The following is a 22,342-nucleotide window of genomic DNA, read 5'->3' as shown; positions in this document are numbered from 1 at the left end:
GAAGATAGAGAACCAAAGATCCCCTTTCCCCACTCCCATCTATACCACCAACTTCCTTAGTCTGCAGAAGGAGACAGGAGGATACCAGAGGATGAGGTGGGAAAAATTTCATCTTCAGAATCGCCAGAGTTCCCACTGAGAGCCCTGCTCTCAGGCCCAGGAAGGATTGCAGGGTCCTTTCTCCTGGTCCAGATTCAGCCCAGAACTTCTGTATCAGCGTTCATCTCCTTCAGACAGATCTCACCACCAGAGTTGCAGCTCAACTCCCTTGTCCTAGGAAGCTCCCAGCTTTATCTCTCTCTGGATTTTCTTCTTCATTGAGGCCATCATTTTTACCTCCCACCAAATGGAACCACTTTGAGCTCATTTTGTCAGTCCTTTGCCTTATCTTGCACATTTCCAGGCCTCTGCTTTACTTCCTGGCCATCTCCTTCCCTCTGGCCATCATTCTCCCGCCTCCTCTCCCCACTTTCTAGCTCCCCCTTATGTGTCATCTTCCCCTATTAGAATGTAACCTCTACAAAAGACTTTTTTTTGCCTGATTTATCTTAATCCTTAACAAAGTTCTTGCACATAGTGTCACATAGTGTTTAATAAATATTCTATACATGATCCACATCCTTCTAATCTAACTATATCTATTTTCTAGATAATTATCTGTATGTACATAGCTATATTTCTCTCTTATCATATTTATCTATTGCTATGCATTTTCATTTATCCATCATCTAGCAATATGTTTATCTGACTCACTGTATATATATATATATATATATATATATATATATATATATATATCTCCAGCATCATATCTGTCTGTTTTTCAATCTATCTCTATATATGCATATCTCTTCATATATCCATTTAAACATTTATCTGTGTCTATCTTTATGTTGTATGTCTATTCATCTGTCTACCTACCTACCTACCTACCTACCTACATGCTTACCTACCTACCTGCCTATCCATCTATTTATCTATCTATCTACTCACCTATCCATCCATACATCCATCCATCTATCCACTCATCTGTCTATCAATCTATCTACCCACATATCCATCCATCCATCCATCCATCCATCTATCTATCTATCTATCTATCTATCTATCTATCTATCTATCTATCTATCTATCTATCTGTCCGTCCATCCATCCATCTATCTATCCATCCATCCATCCATCTATCTATCTATCAATCTATCAGTCTATCTAATTATCTCTCTGTGTATATACATATCTCTCCAGCTCTCTACTCAGCTATTCATCAGCCTATCTAATTATTTATCTATATGTTTATCCATCATCTATTTGTATGTACGTCTATCCATCTATCATCTGTCTGTCTCTTTATTTATATATGTATATTTCTAAATCTCTCCACTCATCTATTCTTCTATCCGTATGTCATATATCTATTGATCATCTATATTTCTTTGTCTATTTGCATGTATTTCTATTCATGCATTATCTATCTCTGAATTTATGCACACCTTTCTACCTCTCCACACATCTATTCATCTATATGTTATATACCTATCTATCGTCCACCTATCTATCCATCTATCCATCCATCCGTCCATCCATCCATCTATCCATCCATATCTATCTATCTATCTATCTATCTATCTATCTATCTATCTATCTACCTATCTATCTGTATTTCTATCTATCTGTCTATCTGTCTATCTGTCTGTCTGTTTATCTATCTATGTGTATGTCTATTCATCCATCATCTGTCTGTATTTATCTCTCCATACATCTATTCATCTATCCATCTATCCATCTATTAGAGGATTTTTCTCTGTCACTGTTTCCCCAAAGAGGACCTCTCCTACCCCTCTGCACTGGGACTCTTTGGCTCTTTTAGTTCATATTCATAGCCTACCCCCACCTGAATCTGTGGTCCTTGCAGCCCCAGAGCTGGCTCAAGTTTTTGTTTCTTGAAACTCAGCAGAAAAGGATGGATATAAAGATAAGAAATTCAGGGAGTCAGGGAATCAATGGGAATCAACCCACTTTTATCTATAGCAGGAACAGCTGTTTGCTGTGATAATTATATTAAAAGATAGTTTTAGGGGAGGCTGCTAGGTGGTTCAGTGGATAGAGAGCCAGACCTGGAAGACCTGATTTCAAATATGACCTCAGACATTCCTAGCTGTGTGACTCTGGGCAGGTTACTTAACCCCAATTTCCTAGCCTTTACTGCACTTCTGCCTTGGAATCATTAGTATTGCTTCTAAAGCAGAAGGTCAGGGTTTAAAAAATTTTTTTTAATCTAGTTTGTATATTGTCTTCCTGATCAGAATGTGAGATTTGGAGGGCAGGAACAGAGGTTTTGCCTTTCTTTATATTTTGAACAATTAGGGTAGGGAGTGGCACATAGCCTTTATTAATGCTTTTTTACTGATTGACCACCCATGGAAATCTGGGAAGGCTTCATGGCAGAGGTGGTAATTCCCATGAGGTGTGGCAGAGATTGGGGGCAGATTGTTCCCCAACAACAAAAGGAGACTTGTCCACTTTGTTCTCAGTGTGCCCTATTCAAATCTAAAGGTAAAAGACTAGCACCTGGACTGGAGAGAAGGACCTCGACCTATAGCACTTCAAAGTACAGTGACCTTCAGCTTGCCAGGCTCGACCTTTCTGTGTAGTTTGATGAGGCCACTAAGCAGTGTTTGCTTGGGCTGAGCCCAGGAAATGTATTTTTCTGCATGTAGGCACATGTGTACTGCCTGCTCCGGGGCATGTCCTAATTAGCCCACTGTCTTTAGGCTAAAAAAAATTGTTTTCTCTGGAATTATTCACAGCTGCCAAGTGATCTTCCCCATTGCTTTGGGGGTGCAAGTCACCCCCTTGGGAGTCCCCCTTCCCATCATTGCCCAGGATAACCCAAGCATTCAGGGTGTCCACTCTGGCTGCAGTGATCCTCTTGGCTCCATCTTCTAAACGGCTTCCTGTGTCTGGATCCTGGTCTTTTATTTTGTGAGCTCTCTCTGTGTTGGGAATCCGAATCGGGGGTGAGCTCCACAAGTCTGGACAATGTATTACGTGAAGAAAAAGGTGAGGGGGGGGAGAAGATAGGGAAAGGGAGAGAGAGAGGGAGAGGGAGAGAGAGGAAGGGGAGAGAAAAAGGAAGGGGGAGAGAGAGAGAGAGAGAGAGAGAGAGAGAGAGAGAGAGAGAGAGAGAGAGAGAGAGAGAGAGAGAGAGAGAGAGAGAGAGAGAGAGAGAGAGAGAGAGATGGTGGGGAGCTGTAGTCTTAACTAGAGTATCAGGGGAAATCAAGGCCAGAGAAAGAAAGAAGTTAGAATTAATGAGAAGGAATAGAGGACAAAACAAGGGAAGGAAAATGAAAAGTAAGGAGGGTAGAGGAAAGAAAGGGATGGGAAAGGAAGGAAGGAAGGGAAAGGAAGAGAAGGAAAGAAGAGAGAAATAGCAAATGGGAAAAAGTATAATTATTAGTGAGGAGGCATCTGGGGCTTTGTAATTCAATGAAATTCACAATTCCAATCAACTGGATATGAGAGAGAGAGAGAGAGAGAGAGAGAGAGAGAGAGGAGGGGGGGATGGATGGATGGTTAGATGGATGGATGGATGCTATACAAATACGTATTAATGTATATGGATACATTTTATAGAGAAATATATATATATAAACCTTTAGAAAAAGAAATAAAGCAATATGAGATTTTGAATAAGTGTTAAAGAGTTTTCACAATAGTCTGGAGTGAAGAAAACATTTGTGAGTTAGAATGAAATGTGTGGAATTTATTTTCATCCTCCTGTGAAGATGTGATGATCAGCACTGAGGGTAATGGAGATGCTATCTTGAGTACCAGTTATGTCCCAGTTCACCTAAGAAAGAAGCATCAGAGGAATGTTTTGCCCAACATCCTCAAGTGATTTGTCTCCAAGGTATCCTGAGCATATAGTGAAATTATAGATAGCAACATAGGATTACAGCCTTTGGTGAAGAGAGGCAGAATCTTTGGGAGTGAGAAGACCAGGATTAGAATCCTGGCTTTGCCACCAAATTGCCTGTATCATCTTAAGCAAATCATTTTCCTCTTCAGGTGTCAATTTTGTCTTTTAAAAAACATGAGAGGAATTATACAAATAGGAAAGATTAGGGTGCCCCCATGCAACTTTTGGGTTGCCTAGTTCAAAAGAATTCTAGGTTCTTTTCCTGCTCTGAATCCTATGAATTCCTTTCTCTGCCTCCTTTTTCAATTTGAGTACAATGGACTAGTTTATGTGTAGGTTCTTTGGCTCTAAAGTCTATAACTTTCTCCACTGTGCCTCAGTTTCCTCCTCCATAAGTAGAGACGGTAAAGCTGGACAGTCCCAAAAGGCCCCCTTAACTCTAATAAGTTTTGGATCTGGGGTTCTAAAGTCAGAAATCAGGAAGAAAGTTTGAAGATATTCCTCAGGTCCTGGAGACCATATTCCTGAAACCCACTAGAGTAGAAGCTGTTATGATGGGGGAAGACTCAGGATTTCCTTGAAAGGGTTTCTCAAAGATTCCCATTTCTTCCTATTTCATTAACATATCACTGAGATGTCTCTTTCTGAAACTTCTCTCTTTGTTTTGTTTCAACATTTGGGCGCTCAGATTCCTATCACTCCTTCTCCCTTGGGTTCTAATGACTAATCGTCTGAACATTTGCCAAAGAGTTTTAAATGTGGACAAGTTAAAATGTGAATGCCTTCTCCTAGAGCTGTAGCTCACTCACTTTCTAAACCATGGGGACTCAGGTCTGTTTATTACTGCATGGTTGGGATCCAACATCTGTCAGGAAATGAGGTTCATCTGGAGCTTCCCCTAATCTGACTTTCTGACAACAAACTAAGGGATAGGAAGAAGAACCAGAGTGCTGACTCCTGGCCATGGGAGGTTTATAGATATTCAGATGCTACACCAGTTGAGTCAAAAAGGCCTCTGTGGATTTAAATATGGATTTTCAGTGGAATATTGAGTCAGAATTCCTATAGCTCAATGTGGATTGCACGAAGAGGATGTTTTGAGCCCTGATCAGATTTCCTTCCTTCCTTCCTTCCTTCCTTCCTTCCTTCCTTCCTTCCTTCCTTCCTTCTCTCCCTACTTCTTTCCTTCCTTCCTTCCTTCCTTCCTTCCTTCCTTCTCTCCCTACTTCTTTCCTTCCTTCCTTCCTTCCTTCCTTCCTTCCTTCCTTCCTTCCTTCCTTCCTTCTCTCCCTACTTCTTTCCTTCCTTCCTTCCTTCCTTCCTTCTTTCCTTCCTTCCTCTCTCCCTCCCTCCCTTCTTCCCTCCTTCCTTCCTTCCCTCCCTTCCTCCCTACTTCTTTCCTTCCTCCCTCCCTCCCTCCCTCCCTCCCTTCCTTCCTTCCTTCCTTCCTTCCTTCCTTCCTTCCTTCCTTCCTTCCTTCCTCCTTTCCTCCCTCCCTCCCTCCCTCCCTCCCTCCCTTCCTTCCTTCCTTCCTTCCTTCCTTCCTTCCTTCCTTCCCTCCCTTCCTCCCTACTTCTTTCCTTCCTTCCTTCTCTCCCTACTTCTTTCCTTCCTTCCTTCTTTCCTTACTTCCTCTCTCCCTCCCTCCCTTCTTCCCTCCTTCCTTCCTTCCTTCCCTCCCTCCCTCCCTCTCTCCCTCCCTCCCTTCCTTCCTTCCTTCCTTCCTTCCTTCCTTCCTTCCTTCCTTCCTTCCTTCCTTCCTTCCTTCCTTCCTTCCTTCCTTCCTTCCTCATTTATTAAATGCCTTCTGTTGAGACACAAAGACAACAATACAAACTTACAGTTTAGAGGGCAGGGATAACCACAGAAACACAGATAAGCAAATGCAACATATACACAAAACATTTTCAAGAGAGCATCTCCTATCACCCAGGGTTATAAGCAGGGAATTGGAGTTCATTTGTAGGAAGTAGTATTTAAGTTGAACCTCAAAGGTAGCTAGAGATAGTAAGAGCAATAAGTTACCAGGGAGTACATTCCAGAAATGGGAAATGACTTGTGCAAATGCAGGAAGATGGAGAAAGAATGTCATCTACTGGGGACTACAAGATAGTCAGTTTGTCTGGACAACTGAGTACTTGAATAGCATCCAGTTGTGGGATGTTAGGAAGGATACCGAACATGCTTCAGAGCAGCCAGAGGAAGGACATCAGAATGGGCCAGAACCTTGGGAGCATGCCATGTGAGCTTTGGTTGGTTGAAGGAACTGGAGACATTTCACCTGGAGAAGAAAAGACTTAGTGGGAGACATGATAACTGTCTTGGAGTATTTGAAGAGCTGTCATATGGAAGAGGGATTAGACTTTGCTTGGCCCCAGGGGGCAGAACCAGGAGCTGTGGGTGGAAGTTGCAAAAAGGCAGATTTAGACTTGACGGAAGAGGGAAAAAAATAAAAATAAAATAACATCCTGCCAATGAAAGCTTCCCTAAAGTGGAATGGGTTGCATTGGTAGATAATGGAGACCTTATTGGAGGTCTCCAAGCACTGGCCAGATGGCCATTCATTGGATATGTTTTGGAGGAGATGCCTATTCAGGAGTGGGTTGGACTGGATAGCTTCCAAGGCCCCTTCCAAGTGATTTGGATTTGAATATCAGAACTCACTTGGCAAATCCCCTCATTTTATAGATGGGGAAACTGAGTCCCAGTGAAGTGAAGAGACTTGTTGAGCATGTAGCTAAGCATCTTGGGCAGTATTTGAACCCAGTTCTTTCTGACTACAAGTCCAATATTCATTCCACTCTAAGATGCCACCAATCAAATGAATAATTTGGATAGATCTCTCAAGTCCCTTCCAACTCCAGAGTCCCGTGACCTTCAGAGATGGTGGCCCTCCTCTGAGCTCTCCATTTAGCTCCAAGTTCAGAGTGGTGGGGGGTTGAAAGAGACACCAAGAACATCCTCTCTGCCCTGGGGTTAGGGTTGTGACTCTTGACCCTAGTGAGCTACCAACCATATGAAATATAAAAAGAATTGGGATGTTTGGGGAGGTTGATGGAAAGACCAGCACATCTCAGGAATGTGTGAATATCTGTGTATGTAGAAGGGAAGAGAGTGATATGTGTGGTTGTGTGGTGTGTTTGGGGTGGGGGGTGCTTTTCTCTGAGCATGGCCAGCTGTGTAACTGGAAAGGAATCTTTGCCGGATCCCAAACCCATTCTTTGGCATCACTGCCCAACCAATTACTTATTTCTTCAGCTTATGGAACAGTGCTAGACACTGAGTCAAGTTGATGGAAATATGGAGTGCTGCCCCTTTTCCTGGAGTTTCTAGGCTAGACCATTCTAGATAGAAAGATTTATCGGTGAGAACCTACCACCCCAACAAATCCCATTAAATTCCTGAGTAGCAACACAATCACAAGATTGGATGGACTTGATATCTGGTTCAACCTTGAAAATCTATCATGCAGAAGAAGGATTAGATCTGTTCTGCTTGGCCCCAAAGGGTAGAACCAAAGACCTTGGTGAGATTTTTTAAAAATTTTATTTAATTGATTAATTAAGAAAAAATTTCCATGGTTACACGATCCATGATCTTTCCCTCCCTTTATCCCACCCCCAAACCCATAGCCAACAAGCAATTCCACTGGGTTTTACATGTATCATTGATCAGGACCTATTTCCATATTATTGATATTTGCACCAGGGTCATCATTTAGAGTCAACATCCCCAGTCATATCCCCATTGAACCACGTGATTAATCATATGCTTTTCTTCTGCATTTCTGCTCCCACAGTTCTTTCTCTGGGTGTGGAGAGCATCTTTTTTATAAGCCCCTCAGAATTATCCTGGGTCATTGCATTATTGCTAGTAGAGTATCCATTACATTTGATTGTGCCACAGTGTATCAGTCTCTGTGTATAATGTTCTCCTGGTTCTGCTCCTTTTACTCTGCATCAATTCCTGGAGGTCATTCCAGGAAGATGTTTAATTAATTCAGGAAGAGATAAAATTTCATAACATTTAGAGCTGTCCAGACTCTAAGAGGTCTGACTTAGGAGGTCTTAGGGTCATAAAGATAAGAGCTGAAAGGGACCTTCGAAACCATCACATTCCATCCCCTCGTTTTAAAGAGGAGCAAATTGAGGTTCAGAGGGGATGTCATTTGTCCAGGAATGGGTTATCACTCATTAGAGGTCTTCAAGGAAGAGGCTGGGTGATTTCTTGTTCTGTATGTTAGAGTAGCAGATTTCCTTTGTGGATAATTAGATAATTTCAGCTCTCAAATTTTGTGACTTTCTGAATCACTTAAGTCTCCCAGTTTGCAGAGGCCCTGGGCTGGGAGAATCATAGCTGCAAGACATTGTTGTTCAGTTGTGTCTGACTCTTCATGATCTCATTTGGAATTTTCTTGGCAGAGATACTAGAGTAATTTGCTCTTTCCTTCTCCAGCTCATTATTATAGATTAGGAAACTGAGGCAAACAAAGTTCAATGACTTGCCCAGGATCACTTAGCTGGTAAGGGTCTGAAACCAGATTTGAACTCAGGAAGATGACCCTGTGCCCTGTACTATACCCATTGTGTCACCTAGCTACCCAAGATAGGATTTGCAAAATTCAGCTGCAATATAGTTCACAAGAAAGAGCCTTCATCTTAGAATTAGGAAAACTGAATCTGAACCCCAGGTCTGATATTGGCAAGCCTCTGTGCCTCAGTTTTCTTATTTGTAAAATGTACTTTACCTCCAAGGGTTATTGTGAATGGATTGGCATGCCCTGGGAGGACAAGAGTTAGGGGAGGACATTTATTATGTCTTTCCTCCATTCACTGGTTGGGTATGGGAAGATGGAGGGCAGAGAGGGTTGTTGAAGTATGGAGACAGAGAAAGTAAATGTCAAAGACTTTCAAATATTACCTCATTTGATTCTCACAACGAACCTGGAAAGAGAAGCATTGCTATTGTTGTGGTTATTTTACAGTTGAGGAAACTGAGGCAGACAAGTGAAGGCATTTACCAAGTCACACAGCTAGCAAGTGTCCAAAGCCATATTTGTCCTCAGATCTTCTTGACTCCAAGCCCAACGCTTGTTTTCCTTGGACAAGTCCAGAACTCGCCTCTTTTCAGGCTGGGGTTGCCCCATTGTTCTGATTAAAATGCCCCATTCCAGGGTTCCAGCAGCAAGAAAGGTTCCTTGTTAGGACACTTCATCAGCATCGATCCAATGTTGAGCTAACTCAGAAGCGGGCACTTGAGTCAATCCCAGGAGACAGCCTCACGCCAATGGACAACCAGAAGGCTAGAGCAGTGACTTCACACCTTTTGGAAGAGATCACATTTGAACTCTCGATCTGAGGTTTACAGAAAACGCTTCCGTAGATAACAATCTGGATTCAGCCTTGGGAAATCCAGCTCTGCCAGGGATTTTGGCAGTCAAGCAAGAGAGGAATGTGGTCCAGAAATGCACTGGTCAACGCGTGCCGCTCTGCAAAGGTTGCCAGCAAAGATGGGCAGCCGTAGCGCAAAGTATAGCGAGGGAGGCTATTCCAAGCATGGTCAATTAGAGGGAAAGAATGAGCCGGTAGTAGTATTCTAGGTACACGTCAGGGGCATTGGAAGGCTTGAAGAGAGAATGGCAACGGAACTGGTAGATTTATCTTGAATAAAGAAATCTTGCAGATCAGAGAATATCAGAGCTGAAAATGCCTTAGAGAGGACAGATTTAGAGCTGGGAAGGGTCTTAGAACACAAAATGTCAGTGTTGAGAGGGGTTCTAGAACATGAAATATCAGCACAGGAAATGGGAGAATAAGAGAACCTGAATTCAGACCTTTGTTCTGTCTCTTACTTGGGGCAGCTAGGTGGTGCAGAGGATCGAGCACTGGGACTGGAGTCAGGAGGACCTGAGTTTATTGAAGTTTTTTTTAAAAAACCCTTACTTTCCATCTTAGAATGTGTAATTGGTTCTAAGGCAGAAGAGTGGGAAGGGCTAGGCAATGGGGGTCAAGTGACTTGCCCAGGGTCACCCAGCTGGGAAGTGTCTGAGGCCAGATTTGAACCCAGGACCTCCCATCTCTAGGCCTGGCTCTCAATCCACTGAGCCACCCAGCTGCCCCCAGGGCCTGAGTTTAAACCCAGTGTTGGACACTTCCTAGCTGTGTGACCCTGAGCAAGTCACTTAACCCTGTTGGCCTCAGTTTCCTCATCTAGCAAATGAACTAGAGAAGGAAATGGCAAATTGCACTTGTATCCTTGCCAAGAAAACCCCAAATGGGGTCATGAAGAGTTTGGAAAAACTGAACAACAATTAAACTGTTTACTGTCTGTGTGGCGAGTCACTTAACCATCTGGGTATCAGTGTTCTCATCTGCAAAATGGAGGAAGAGGAGTTGGACTTTTTACAGTCAATTAGGTTCTTTCCAGCTTTAAATTATAAGATCTTGTTTTGTATCTCTTTAAGACTGGCACCTGCTGATCCAAAGGTTGGGGTCAAGATTGGAAAAGATTGAGCCAAAATGGTGCATGCACACACACTCACGTGCACACACAGACCTGCACACACACAAGCCTTTTCCTTTCTACAAACTCTCCAAAAGAATATACATTGAGAGGTGCAGTTCTCCAAGTATGCCTGCTCCCTCAGTCCATTGCTCTGGTGTTTAAACTCTCCATGTGTCACATTCTAAAAGCGAAGCTAGCCAAGTGTGTGGGAAGAAAGGAAACAAGCATTTATTAAGTACCTACAATGAGCCAGATACCATGTTAAGTGCTCTACAAATATTATCTCATTTGCTCCTCACAATAACCCCAGGAAGTATGTGCTATTATTATTCCCATTTTATAGATGAGAAAACTGAAGCAAAGGTGAAGGGACTTACCTGGACCACATAGCTGGTTAGTGTCAGAGGCTGCATTTGAATTCAGATCTTCCTGATTCTAGAGCCAGTGCTTTATCTATAGGTCCAGTATAGGTTGCTTAAAACTCCAGGCATCACCCTGCAGATGTTCTGTGTCCTCCAGGTGTTCCTCTCTGAGTGTCACTTCCAGGGAAAGTCCTCTGGGCACAGATGTCGCCCTCATGGTATAGCTCTTTGGCTGCAAAGCTTTCCAGTTTTCATTGTCCAAGTGCTAAGCTTTCTGGATTTCACTGTCCAGGTGGAGGTTCTAGATAAAACTGCCAAGGTTCTAAGCTCCCCAGGTGCGACTTCTCAGGTGTAGCTCTCTAGGTGTCACTCAAATGTATATAGGTATAGCTTTCCAGGTCCTAAGCTTTCTAAGTATTGCTCTATAGGTTCTAAGCTTTCCGGGAGTCACTATCCATGTAGAGGTTCTAGGTAAAATTGCCAAGGTTCTAAGCTTTCCAGGTGTGACTTCCCAGGTGTAGCTCTCTAGGTGTCACTCAAATGTATATAGGTATAGCTTTCCAGATCCTAAGATTTCCAAGTATTGCTCTACAGGTTCTAAGCTTTCCAGGAGTCATTATCCATGTAGAGGTTATAGGTAAAATTGTCAAGGTTCTAAGCTTTCCAGGTGTGACTTCCCAGGTGTAGCTCTCTAGGTGTCACTCAAATGTATATAGGTATAGATTTCTAGGTCCTAAGCTTTCTAAGTATTGCTCTACAGGTTCTAAGCTTTCCGGGAGTCACTATCCATGTAGAGTTTCTAGGTAAAATTGCCAAGGTTCTAAGCTTTCCAGGTGCAACTTCCCAAGTGTAGCTCTCTAGGTATCATTCAAGTGCATATAGGTATAACTTGCCAGGTCCTAAGCTTTCCAAGTATTGCTCTACAGGTTCTAAGCTTTCTAGCTGTCACTGTCTAGATCCCAAACTCTCCATGTGTTATTCTCCAGATGAAACTTTCTAGATGAAGCTCTCCAGGGACCAGGCACTCTTTGAGTCAAATTGTCCTAGGGCGCTTTCTTCCCTCTTGACAAACTTTTCTAATCCTGTTGAGGCAGTTGTTGTTAATGACCCAAGGGTGACTTCCTTTTTTATTTGTTGTTATTCAGTTGTTTTAGTCATGTCCAACTCTTCATGATCCCATTGGGGGTTTTCTTGGCAGAGATACTATAATGGTTTGCCATTTCCTTCTCCAGCTCATTTGACAGAGGAGGAAACTGAGGCAAACAGCAATAAGTGACTTGCCCAGGGTCATACAGCTAGTAAGTTTCTGAGGCCGGATTTGAGTAAGAGCTGAGCTATAGGAATTCTAACAAGTATGGATTGGAGACAGGAAAGACTTAAGGCCAGGAGACAAATAAGGATTATCTTGACTCGGTATCTCTTATGACTTTCCCTTTCTCCCTATCTATATGGACACTACAGAAATGGTTACACTATTGGCATTTGCACAGTATGTTTCTCTATGACTTAGAACTCATATTTTACATTATTACATCTTGAAATAGTGCTGATTGGAATCTGTGTGATTGTGATCTGAAGACTTGCCACCTTTCATCTGGAAGCAAGAGCCTGCTGATCATCTCTCTGCTTTTAGTGTCTCTCCTTTCTAATGCATTCTCCATGCAACTTCCAAGATCATCTTCTCACCTTATGTCTCTGACTATGCCTCTCCCCAGCTCAAGAACTTTCCATGGCTTCCTACTCCCTCTATGATAAAATATGGCACAGCATCTAAAGCCCTTTATCAACTGATTTCTTTTCCTTTTTCCAATGTTTCACATGAGATACCCCTAGAGGCAACTCGGTGGCCCAATAGATTTGAACACTGAGCCTGGAGTCTGGAAGACCTGAATTCAAATCCAACCGGACCCTGGGCAAGTCACTTGACCTCTACCTGCCTCAGTTTTCTCACCTGTCAAATGGGGGTCATAGTGACACCTACCTCTAAGAGTCATTATGAGGATCAAATGAGGCACTATCTGAAAAAGCTCTCAGCACAGTGCCTGGCACATAGTAGGCGCTATGCAAGTGCTTCCTCCCTCCTTTGGCCTCAGAGCCATGAGCATTCAACTCCTGATGCTGAGAACTATGGGAAACCTCAGAGGGAAAGGGCAAGGGAGTCTGAAAAAGTGAGCCTGCCTACGTGGGCTTGAATTAAACATAGTGTTTCTCATCTCCTTTACTGGATCGGGTCATCATATCTAGACAGAGATAAAACCTTGCATCCTCAGAGAGGCCGCTGGACCTCTGCACAGGTCCTTCTTCTGAGCTTTCGTTCCTGAAACTCTCTGTGCCTTCATTTATATTCTTAAAAATTCTGGCTGAGAATCAATATGGTGTATGGGAGCCAAAGCAGAAGAGTGATAAGGGCTGGGGAATTGGGAATGAGTGACTTGCCCAGCTAGGAAGTGTCTGGGGTAGGATTTGAACCCAGGACTTCCCATCTCTAGGGCTGGCTTTGAATCCACCGAGCCACCAGGCTGCCCCTGCCTCGGATTCTTCATCTCCCTGAGGTCCTCCTGGCCACTGATCTAGACTTGGCTCTGCCATTGGATTTCTGGGGAACTTCTCCACCCCATATCTGTCCAATGGGGAGAAGCCTGTCTATCCTTCGCTGTCCCCCATCCCCAGGGTGTGGGGATCCCCCCAGGGCTCCGGGATCCCCCCAGGACCCCAGCAATGTCAGCCGAGGGCTTGGGGCTAGCGATAGTGGAAGGAGGGGGAAGGAAAGGGAAGATCCGGGCTGCAGCTAGCCAGCCTCGGGCAGCTCTGCGGAAGAGCAGAGATAACGGAGAAGGGGCTCTTTGGCTCACAGAGTCCCCCCCCCCCAGAGCCAGCAAAGGCTTTGCCCTTTTCCCCGTCTTCCTGTCTCTCCCTCTTCCACCCCGTTAAATGCTTGGTTAGATTTCCCGAAAACTTGGCACCTGGGAAAGCTGATAGAGTGGGTGAGGTGAACATGTCAGTTGATCCCTCCGCGCAAGTAGTGACCTGTTGGCTGGGGAGGGGGGAGGGCAGGGAGCCGGGGAGAGACCCGGGGAAATATTTGGGCTGCCTGGAGCTTGGCTGGCCCTTTAAGAAGCCTGTAACAGGACACCTCTGGTCCCAAAGAAGGGGAGCTGATGTTTCCATTCCTCCTAAACTGACTGTGTGTGTTTTTTTCGCCCCCCCTTCCCTCCTCCCCCTTTTCCCTTCTCCAGTCCCAGTTTAATCTGCTCACCAACACCATGGATCAGAACAGCAGCAGCCGAGCGGCCTCCACCAGCCCCTACAACCCCGAGCACTCTGCCAGCGTCCCGACACACTCTCCCTACTCCCAGCCCAGCTCGACGTTTGACACCATGTCCCCCGCGCCCGTCATCCCTTCCAACACGGACTACCCCGGCCCCCACCACTTTGAGGTCACCTTCCAGCAGTCCAGCACCGCCAAGTCGGCCACTTGGACAGTGAGTTGCCTCCTCCTTGCCCTTCTTCGCCTCTCGCCTCCATCCCTCCCTCCGCCCCCCTCCCTGCCGCCAGTGCTCTCTGGGGCATCCCTGGACGAGGAGGTGAGGTCAGGATGGAGCCGGGAGCCGTAGCATCGTCTGTCCGCCCGCCACCTTAGAGCTGATTTCGTCCTCATGCCTCCGCAGCTGCTTGGGGGAGGCGGGATGGAGGAATAGGAAGTCCTGTCTCCGGGGACGGCTGGGTGGCTCAGTGGATGGAGAGCCAGACCCAGAGACAGGAGGTCCTGGGTTCAAATCTGGCTTCAGACCCTGCCTAGCCCTTACCTCTCTTCTGCCTTGGAACTAATACAGAGTATTGATTCTAAGAGAGAAGGTAAAGGTTTGGGAAAAAAAAAATTCCTATTTCAACGGCACAGCTCTGGTTAGCTTGGGGAGCTTATGATGGGAGCGGTGAGCAGCGAGAGGCATTCCTCTTGCTATAGAAGTGTTTGAAGCCAGCCCCAGAAATGGGAGGTCCTGGGTTCAAATTTGGCCTCAGATACATCTAGCTGTGTGACCCTGGGCAAGTCACTTAACCCCAATTGCCCAGCTCTTACAATTCTTCTGCTTTAGAAGATTCTAAGACTTACCCCCATTGCCTAGCCCTGACCACTCTTCTGCCTTGGAACCAATACACAGTATTGATTCTAAGATGGAAGGTAAACGTTAAAAAAAAAAAGAAATGACTCACTCCCTCCTCATTAGGTATTCGTCCTGGGGTCTAGGTTGGAACAGATGATCACTGAGGTCCCTATGAGCTCTGAGATTCCATGTGATTTTCTGAGCTGTCCTTCATGGAGGGTCTTCAAGAAGAGGCTGGGGGGACCCCTGGTTGGGAATGATACCAAAAGGAATCCGATTGACTCCATGGCTTCTGACCCTGAAGTTCTCATAATGCATGATCAGTTGGTACATCTTAGCATAGGAAAGTGGAAAGATTGATTGGTTTGGAGTTAGAGGATATGAGTTCAAATCTCATTTCTGTCATGTTTATGGATATACTTAGCTCCATGAATGAGTCACTTTTTTCTCTTTGTCTGTTTATCTATAAAGCCAAGTAGTTAAAATAAATTGTCTCCAAGGCCCCTTTCAGCGCTAAAATCTGAAATTCCATGATCCTAAATCCTGTTATCTTGCTGAGCCTCAGTTTCCCCATCTGTAAAACTTGGAAAGTGGAGGACTAGATGACCTCCAAGGAGTCTGTGACTCTGTGATGGTATCGTTCCTCTTGATGAGTGAAAGGGAGACGTCTCTATAGACAGTGATGTTGGCACTTTGGAGGAACCCTTTGATTAGAGACTGATGGGGACAGATTTTGGGGGTGCAAAGCTGGGAGAGCGTTTGGGGAGCAACCAGCAGTCCCTGTACCCTTTGGGGGATTTGGCTTTAGCCTACTTTCCTGTGCAAGTGCCACGGACAGAGGCTGCCCGGCAGAGGGGACCAGGAGGTCTCTCCACTGGGGGTTCTGGGAAGGCGATGAGGATTGGCAACAGGGGCATGGGTGGAGGGAAGCCAGCAGGGGTGGGGAATGGGAAGGGAGACAGCAGGGAAGGCTGCCAGAGGAATTCAGTGCAGGGTGGCTTTCTCTTCCAAGGAACACACGGAGGCTGTCGCGTTGCCCCCAGCACTTTGCTCTCCGGTGTCTCGGGGCTGTCTGGGTCGGGAAAGCCAGGTCCTCCAAGCTGTGTTTTCCCTAGCAGCTGCCAGAGGAGGCAGCCGGTCAAACACAGACATGTCAGAGAGCTCTTAGCTCAATTACTCTCCTTCCTGTCATTATTGATGGATCCTTTGGGACAGGCTTGGCATGTGGTCCAGGATTTGCCAGCAAAAAAAGGCTGGCAGAGCTCTGAAGTGTGCATGTGTGGTCAGACTTAGCTCTTGAACGCCTTACCTTCTGTCTTAGAATCAATACGCTGCATTGGTTCTAATGGAGAAGAATGGTAAGAGCTAGGCAATGGGGCTTGAGTGACTTGCCCAGGGTCCCACAGCTAAGGAGGGTTTGAACTCAGACTTCCCATCTCCAGGTCTAGAACTCTTCACTGAGCTGCCTAAGTGCTCCCTGTTTCCCTCAGAAACAGAATCAATCAACAATCCAACAATCAGCATGTAGTATAATGTCTATTATGAACCAGGTACTGTGCTAGGATCTGGGGGTTCAGAATTCTGCTGGGAAAAAAGACAATGGGAATGCCCATAAATATCTACAAAATAAACACCATCCGTAGGCTTTTATTAAGTGCCTACTATGAGCCAGACACAAAAAAATAAAAGTCCCTGGTCTCAAGAAGCTAACTTTCAGGGCAGCTAGGTCACTCAAGTCTGGAGTCAGGAGGTCCTGGGTTCAAACCTGACCTCAGACACTTCCTACCTGTGTGACCCTGGGCAAGTCACTTAACCCCAGTTGCCCAGCTCTTACCACTCTTCTGCTTTAGAACCAGAACATAGTATGGATTCTAAGACAGAAGGTAGAATTTTTTTTAAAGAAGCTTACCTTCTAGGATAAGATCAGCCTTATGAATGGTGCAGGGTCATCACATAGCTCCTTGGGGTGGACCCAAGCATGCCTATGTCTGTAACATAACAAAAGCAACAGTCATACACCAATGATGATTGTCATGATGAGAAAGAAGAAGCATGGCGTTGGGTTTAGGAGTTAGGAAGACCTCATTTCAGGGCTGTGTCTGTCTGAATTGACTTGGCTGTGGGACCCAAGACAAGTTATCCAAGCTCTCAATACCCCAGGAAAGCTCTGTAATTGGTTGCAGGGCAGGTACTGATCAGTATTGGTAGAAGGAGTTTCTATACTGGGAATCCTCTGATTAAAACCACAGGTCTGGCAACCCTCCCGCCCCCATGCGAATAATTAAAATAATAGTTAGAAGTGCAATTTGTATTGTACTTAATAGGCTAAGATCGGCATAGCATTTAAAGCAGCTTGGTGGCTCACTGGACCTTGAGTCAAGAAGATCTGAATTCAAATTCAACCACAGATGTTTACAGGCTTTGGTTTCCTGGGCAAGCCATTTTACCTGTTTGCCTCATTTTTCTCAACTGTAAAATGCAGATAAGAGCAGCACCTATCAGAGTTGTTGTGAGAATAAAACTGAAAAATATTTCTAAAAGCACTTAGCACCTTTTCAGACACATAGTAGGTGCTTTATAAAATGCTCCTTTCCTTCCCTTTTCCTCTTTAAGGCTTACCAAATATTACCTCATTTGATACACAGAAACTATGAGTTGATTGCTGTTGTTATCCCTATTATATATATTATAAATATATATTTTATATATGTACAAATATAAATAGGAATATATCCCTAAATGAGGAAACTGAGTCAAACAGAGATTAAGTGATAGTAAATGTCAGAGGCAGGCTTCAACCCAGGGGCCTCCTAATCCCCAGTCCAACCTTGTTTCCATTACACCATACCTCATTTAATCATTCATTCATTCATTCTTTAAGCATTTCAGCATCCATCATGTGCCCTGCACTGTGCTAGGCACAGGGGTCTCAAAAGCAAAAATTCTGCTCTATATTCTATTTCAGGGAACAACCAGTACAAAGATAAATAGAGAATATTTACAAAGTCATTTGGCATATGAGGAGGACCCTAGTGTTTGGGGAGGATCTGTTTCATGTAGGAAATGGCACTGGAGGTGAGCTTTGGAAGAAACTGGATTTTCAGAGACAGAGAAGAAAAGGCAAAGGATTGGGCCAAGGGGAGCCTCCATTCCACCCTGTGCAAAGGAATAAATGCCCAGAGCTGAGTAGTTGCCAAACTTGCTATCTCTGTCACCCCAACATCTCTCATATTCATTCCCTTCTCTTCTATCTCAACTTCCTTTGTCATCCTTGACTAGACTAGCTCAAGAGCTTCCAGATCAGTCTCTTTCCCTCAGGTCTCTCCCCAGTCCATCTTCTACACAGTTGTCAAAGTGATATTTCCGAATTATGGATCTGATCATTTTAACCTCTTACTCAAGAAACTTCACTGGCTCCCATTTCCTCAGGAATCAAATATAAACTCTTTGATGTGAAATTTAAAACTCTTCTGATCACAACCTACTTTCAGACCTTATTTCATACCTTACTATTGGTGTGACCCTGGGCAAGTCACTCATTTAATAAAATGAGCTGGAGAAGGAAATGGTAAACCTCTCTTGTATCTTTTTGATCTAGCTAAACTGGCCTTCTTCGATGCTTTTTTCCCACTTCTGGGCATTTGCATTGGCCATCCCTGATGCTCTTTCCACTAAACCACACTGGGCAAAGATGGGAATTGGCAGAGGAAGACTTCCCCACTCCATTCAGTTACTTGCACTGCTCTACCCCCACCCCTTCATTCACTCACAAGTCTGCCAAGGAAGTTAGGAAAAACCCCCATCTGCTTTAGGGATATTTTCTTTGTTCCCTTTTTTTGTACCCCATTTGGGTGTATGACAGAGACCCATTTAGTCCAAGCCTCTGGATGATCATGTGCTCATGGCTGGCGATCCATCGATTTCCCAAAGCGGCCATAAAACCTCCCTCTGGTGTCTATTTCCCCAGTTACTTGTTTCTGTTATTGTATCAGGGATTATGGCTCAGTTGCCATCAGATGGCCTGGTTCCAAGACCACCCCCTCGGCAACTGAGAAGACTGACCTTTCTCCTCAGGAAATGAGCCCTTAGCATGCCTCACCCCCATCACCACCCAAATGTCTTAGGAGAAGTCAGATCTGATGCATAATAATGACAGTAAAAAAATCTTCCTCTTCATCTTTGATATCCTTTCTGTTCCTAGAGTTGTCTCAAGGATCCTGCCTGTCTACCTTCCTTCCTTCCTTCCTTCCTTCCTTCCTTCCTTCCTTCCTTCCTTCCTTCCTTCCTTCCTTCCTTCCTTCCTTCCTTCCTTCCTTCCTTCCTTCCTTCCTTCCTTCCTTCCTTCCTTCCTTCCTTCCTTCCTTCCTTCCTTCCTTCCTTCCTTTCTTTCTTTCTTTCTTTCTTTCTTTCTTTCTTTCTTTCTTTCTTTCTTTCTTTCTTTCTTTCTTTCTTTCTTTCTTTCTTTCTTTCTTTCTTTCTTTCTTTCTTTCTTTCTTTCTTTCTTTCTTTCTTTCTTTCTTTCTTTCTTTCTTTCTTCTTTCTTTCTTTCTTTCTTTCTTCCTTCCTTCCTTCCCTTCCTCCTTTCTTCCCTCTTTCCCTCCTTCCTTCCCTCTTTCCCTCCTTCCTTCCCTCTTTCCCTCCTTCCCTCCCTTCCCTTCTTTCTTTCCTTCTTTCTTTCTTTCTTTCTTTCTTTCTTTCTTTCTTTCTTTCTTTCTTTCTTTCTTTTCTTTCTTTCTTTCTTTCTTTCTTTCTTTCTTTCTTTCTTTCTCTCTTTCTCTCTTTCTCCTCTTTCTCTCTTTCTCTCTCTTCTTTCTTTCTTTCTCTCTCTCTTTCTTTCTTTCTTTCTTTCTCTCTTTCTTTCTTTCTTTCTTTCTTTCTTTCTTTCTTTCTCTCTCTCTCTTCCTTCCTTTCTTTCTTTCTCTCTCTCTTCCTTTCTCTCTCTCTCTCTTTCTTTCTTTCTTTCTTTCTTTTTCTTTCTTTCTTTCTTTCTTTCTTTCTTTCTTTCTTTCTTTCTTTCTTTCTTTCTTTCTTTCTCTTTCTTCTCTTTCTTTCTTTCTTCTTTCTTTCTTCTTTCTTCCTCCTTTCTTCCTTCCTTTCCTTTCCTTTCCTTTCCTTTCCTTTCCTCTTTCCTTTCCTTTTCTTTTCTTTTCTTTTCTTTTCTTTTCTTTTCTTTTCTTTCTTCCTTTAAACCCTTTAAGTCTTTAAGCCCTTATCTTCCATCTTAGAATCAATACTATTGGTTCTAATCAATAGTATTGGTTCCAAGGCAGGAGAGCAGTAAGGGGTATATATCTGGGATTAAGTGACATGCCCAGAGTCACATAGCTAGGAAGACTCTGAGCCCAGATTTGAACCCTAGACTTCCCATCTGCAGGTTATGGATTCTTTCAGTGAGATTATGGGAAGATGGACTGATATCATAATATTTCCATTCAAACACAAGGAACAGCCAACTTATCCAACTACTCACTGATATATAGAGTACAAATATAACCATAATAGTAGGAAAACAACTTGTTGAACTTTTTATAGCTGAACTTCATTGCTGAGATGAGAACTTTTGTTTTATAATGTTCACACATTTATTGTACCACTCTAAGGTATGCAGTGTTTACATAGACTGAGATAGCCAGGTAGTAAAGTATATAGAACACCAGGCCTGGAGTCAGGAAGGCTTATCTTCCTGAGTTCAAATTTGACCTCAGACATTTCCCAGCTGTGTGACCCTGGGCAAGTCACTTAACCCCCATTGCCTAGCCCTTTCCTCTCTTTCGCCTTGGAACCAATATATACTATTGATTCTAAGGATTTTTTTAAAATGAGCTGGAGAAGGAAATGGCAAACCACTCCAATCTCTTGCCAAGAAAAGCCCAAATGGGTTCAGTTGGACACGACTGAAAAATGACTGAACATCTATTACATAGACTGGTTCATTCTCATAGGGGCCCTGTGAGATCAGAGGCAGGCTTCAGAACTATGTCTTCCTGACCCCCAGTTCTGTCAAGACACAAATGACCAGTGGTTCAGTGGAAAGAACCATAATTCTAAAGTCCTACCTCTCCCAACAGCTAGCTAGTTGTATGGCCTCAGGACATTTCTTCTCTTTAGATCTTAGTTTTCTCATCCTTAAAAATGAGATGAGATGACCTCCAAGTCCTTTTCTGGCTCTGGTATTTTATAAGAAAGCATGGTGACCTATAAAGATAATTGACTTTTGGAGTTTGAAGGGTTGGATCCAAATTCTAGCTCTGTTAGTTCCCATCTTAGCTATTTTAGACAAGTCCTCCCTCTCTGAGCCTCAGTTTCTTCATCTGGATAGTGAAAAGTTGGAGAGATGATCTCCAGCTGTTTCAGCTTTAAGTTCTTTGATCTATTCAGTCCATCAGTCAATAACATTTAGGATGATCGATTCCAGGCACTGCACTAAGCTCTGGAGATACAGAGAAAAGTAAAAGACATTCCCTGCCCTCAAGGAGCTTACAGTCTCATGGGAGAGATAACACATAAACATCTATACACACAAGATGATGACAGCATTAATTGGGAATAATCTTCAGAGGGAAGGCAGCCTTCTTGCTTATAGGAATCCTATTAGTTTCTGTCTAGGGGCAAGTGTGCTGGGTGTCAAATCTGAGAATTTGGATTTGAGACCTGGCTCTAGCCAGATGTATTAGGCATGCAATCTTGACCAATCACTTAAAATCTTTGTGACCCGGTTTCTTCATAAGTAAAATGAGACAATCAATTGATATGGATTAAATACCTATTATATGCTTGGGCAGCTAGTTGGTGCAGGAGATAAAGCACTAGACCTAGAGTCAGGAAGATCTGAATTCAAATCCAGCCTCATACACTAGCTATGTGACCCTGGGCAAGTCACTTAACCCAGTTTGCCTCCGTTTCCTCATATGTAAAATGATCTGGAGAAGAAAGTAGCAAACCACTTCAGTATCTTTACCAAGAAAACCCCTAAATGCACAAAGAGACAGAAAATTATTAAACAGCAACAACAATGTCCCTGGGGACACAGAGCCAAGAATGAAACAATTCCTGAGCCTCTGGAAAGTTATTTGAGCTGTCCAAGATCAGAAACCAAGCTTGTAACTATCTGGAGATGAATTTGAACCCAGGTTCTCTAGTCCAGCCATATACATATATATGGATATGGATTTGCATATAAAGAATGGCATATATATGCCATGCTCTCTCTCAATGACTTCAATAACATGAGCAACTCACTGAGAATCATCCTCATGCATAGAAGTAGTGTTGCCCCACTCCCCAGGCTATGCCAGGAGCTGGCTCTCTCATGCCCCTGGCAGGTTTCAGAGAAATTCTTGGCCAGCGACCAAGTAGGGTGATTCCTTTGGAAGGCAGAGAATCCCTCAAGGACCTCTCTGGACAGCAGCCCAGCCGATTCTAATGCTAGATGGACTTGCCGAGACTCACAA

General features: G+C 43.9%; 1 protein-coding gene across 1 annotated transcript in view; it reads left to right on the top strand.

The window, feature by feature from the left end:
- TP73 (tumor protein p73) overlaps positions 1-22,342 on the top strand; it is a 230,692-nt gene that overhangs the window by 125,515 nt on the left and 82,835 nt on the right. The window contains exon 4 of the mRNA XM_056795960.1: positions 14,025-14,270. Within this exon, the coding sequence (XP_056651938.1) occupies positions 14,025-14,270 (246 nt within the window). The remainder of the gene's footprint in view (positions 1-14,024; positions 14,271-22,342) is intronic.

The sequence above is a fragment of the Monodelphis domestica genome, chromosome 4 (assembly GCF_027887165.1).
Source record: "Monodelphis domestica isolate mMonDom1 chromosome 4, mMonDom1.pri, whole genome shotgun sequence".
Taxonomy (NCBI): domain Eukaryota; kingdom Metazoa; phylum Chordata; class Mammalia; order Didelphimorphia; family Didelphidae; genus Monodelphis; species Monodelphis domestica.
Note: the sequence above shows the minus strand (reverse complement) of the source record. Positions and strands in the feature narration are given on the sequence as shown.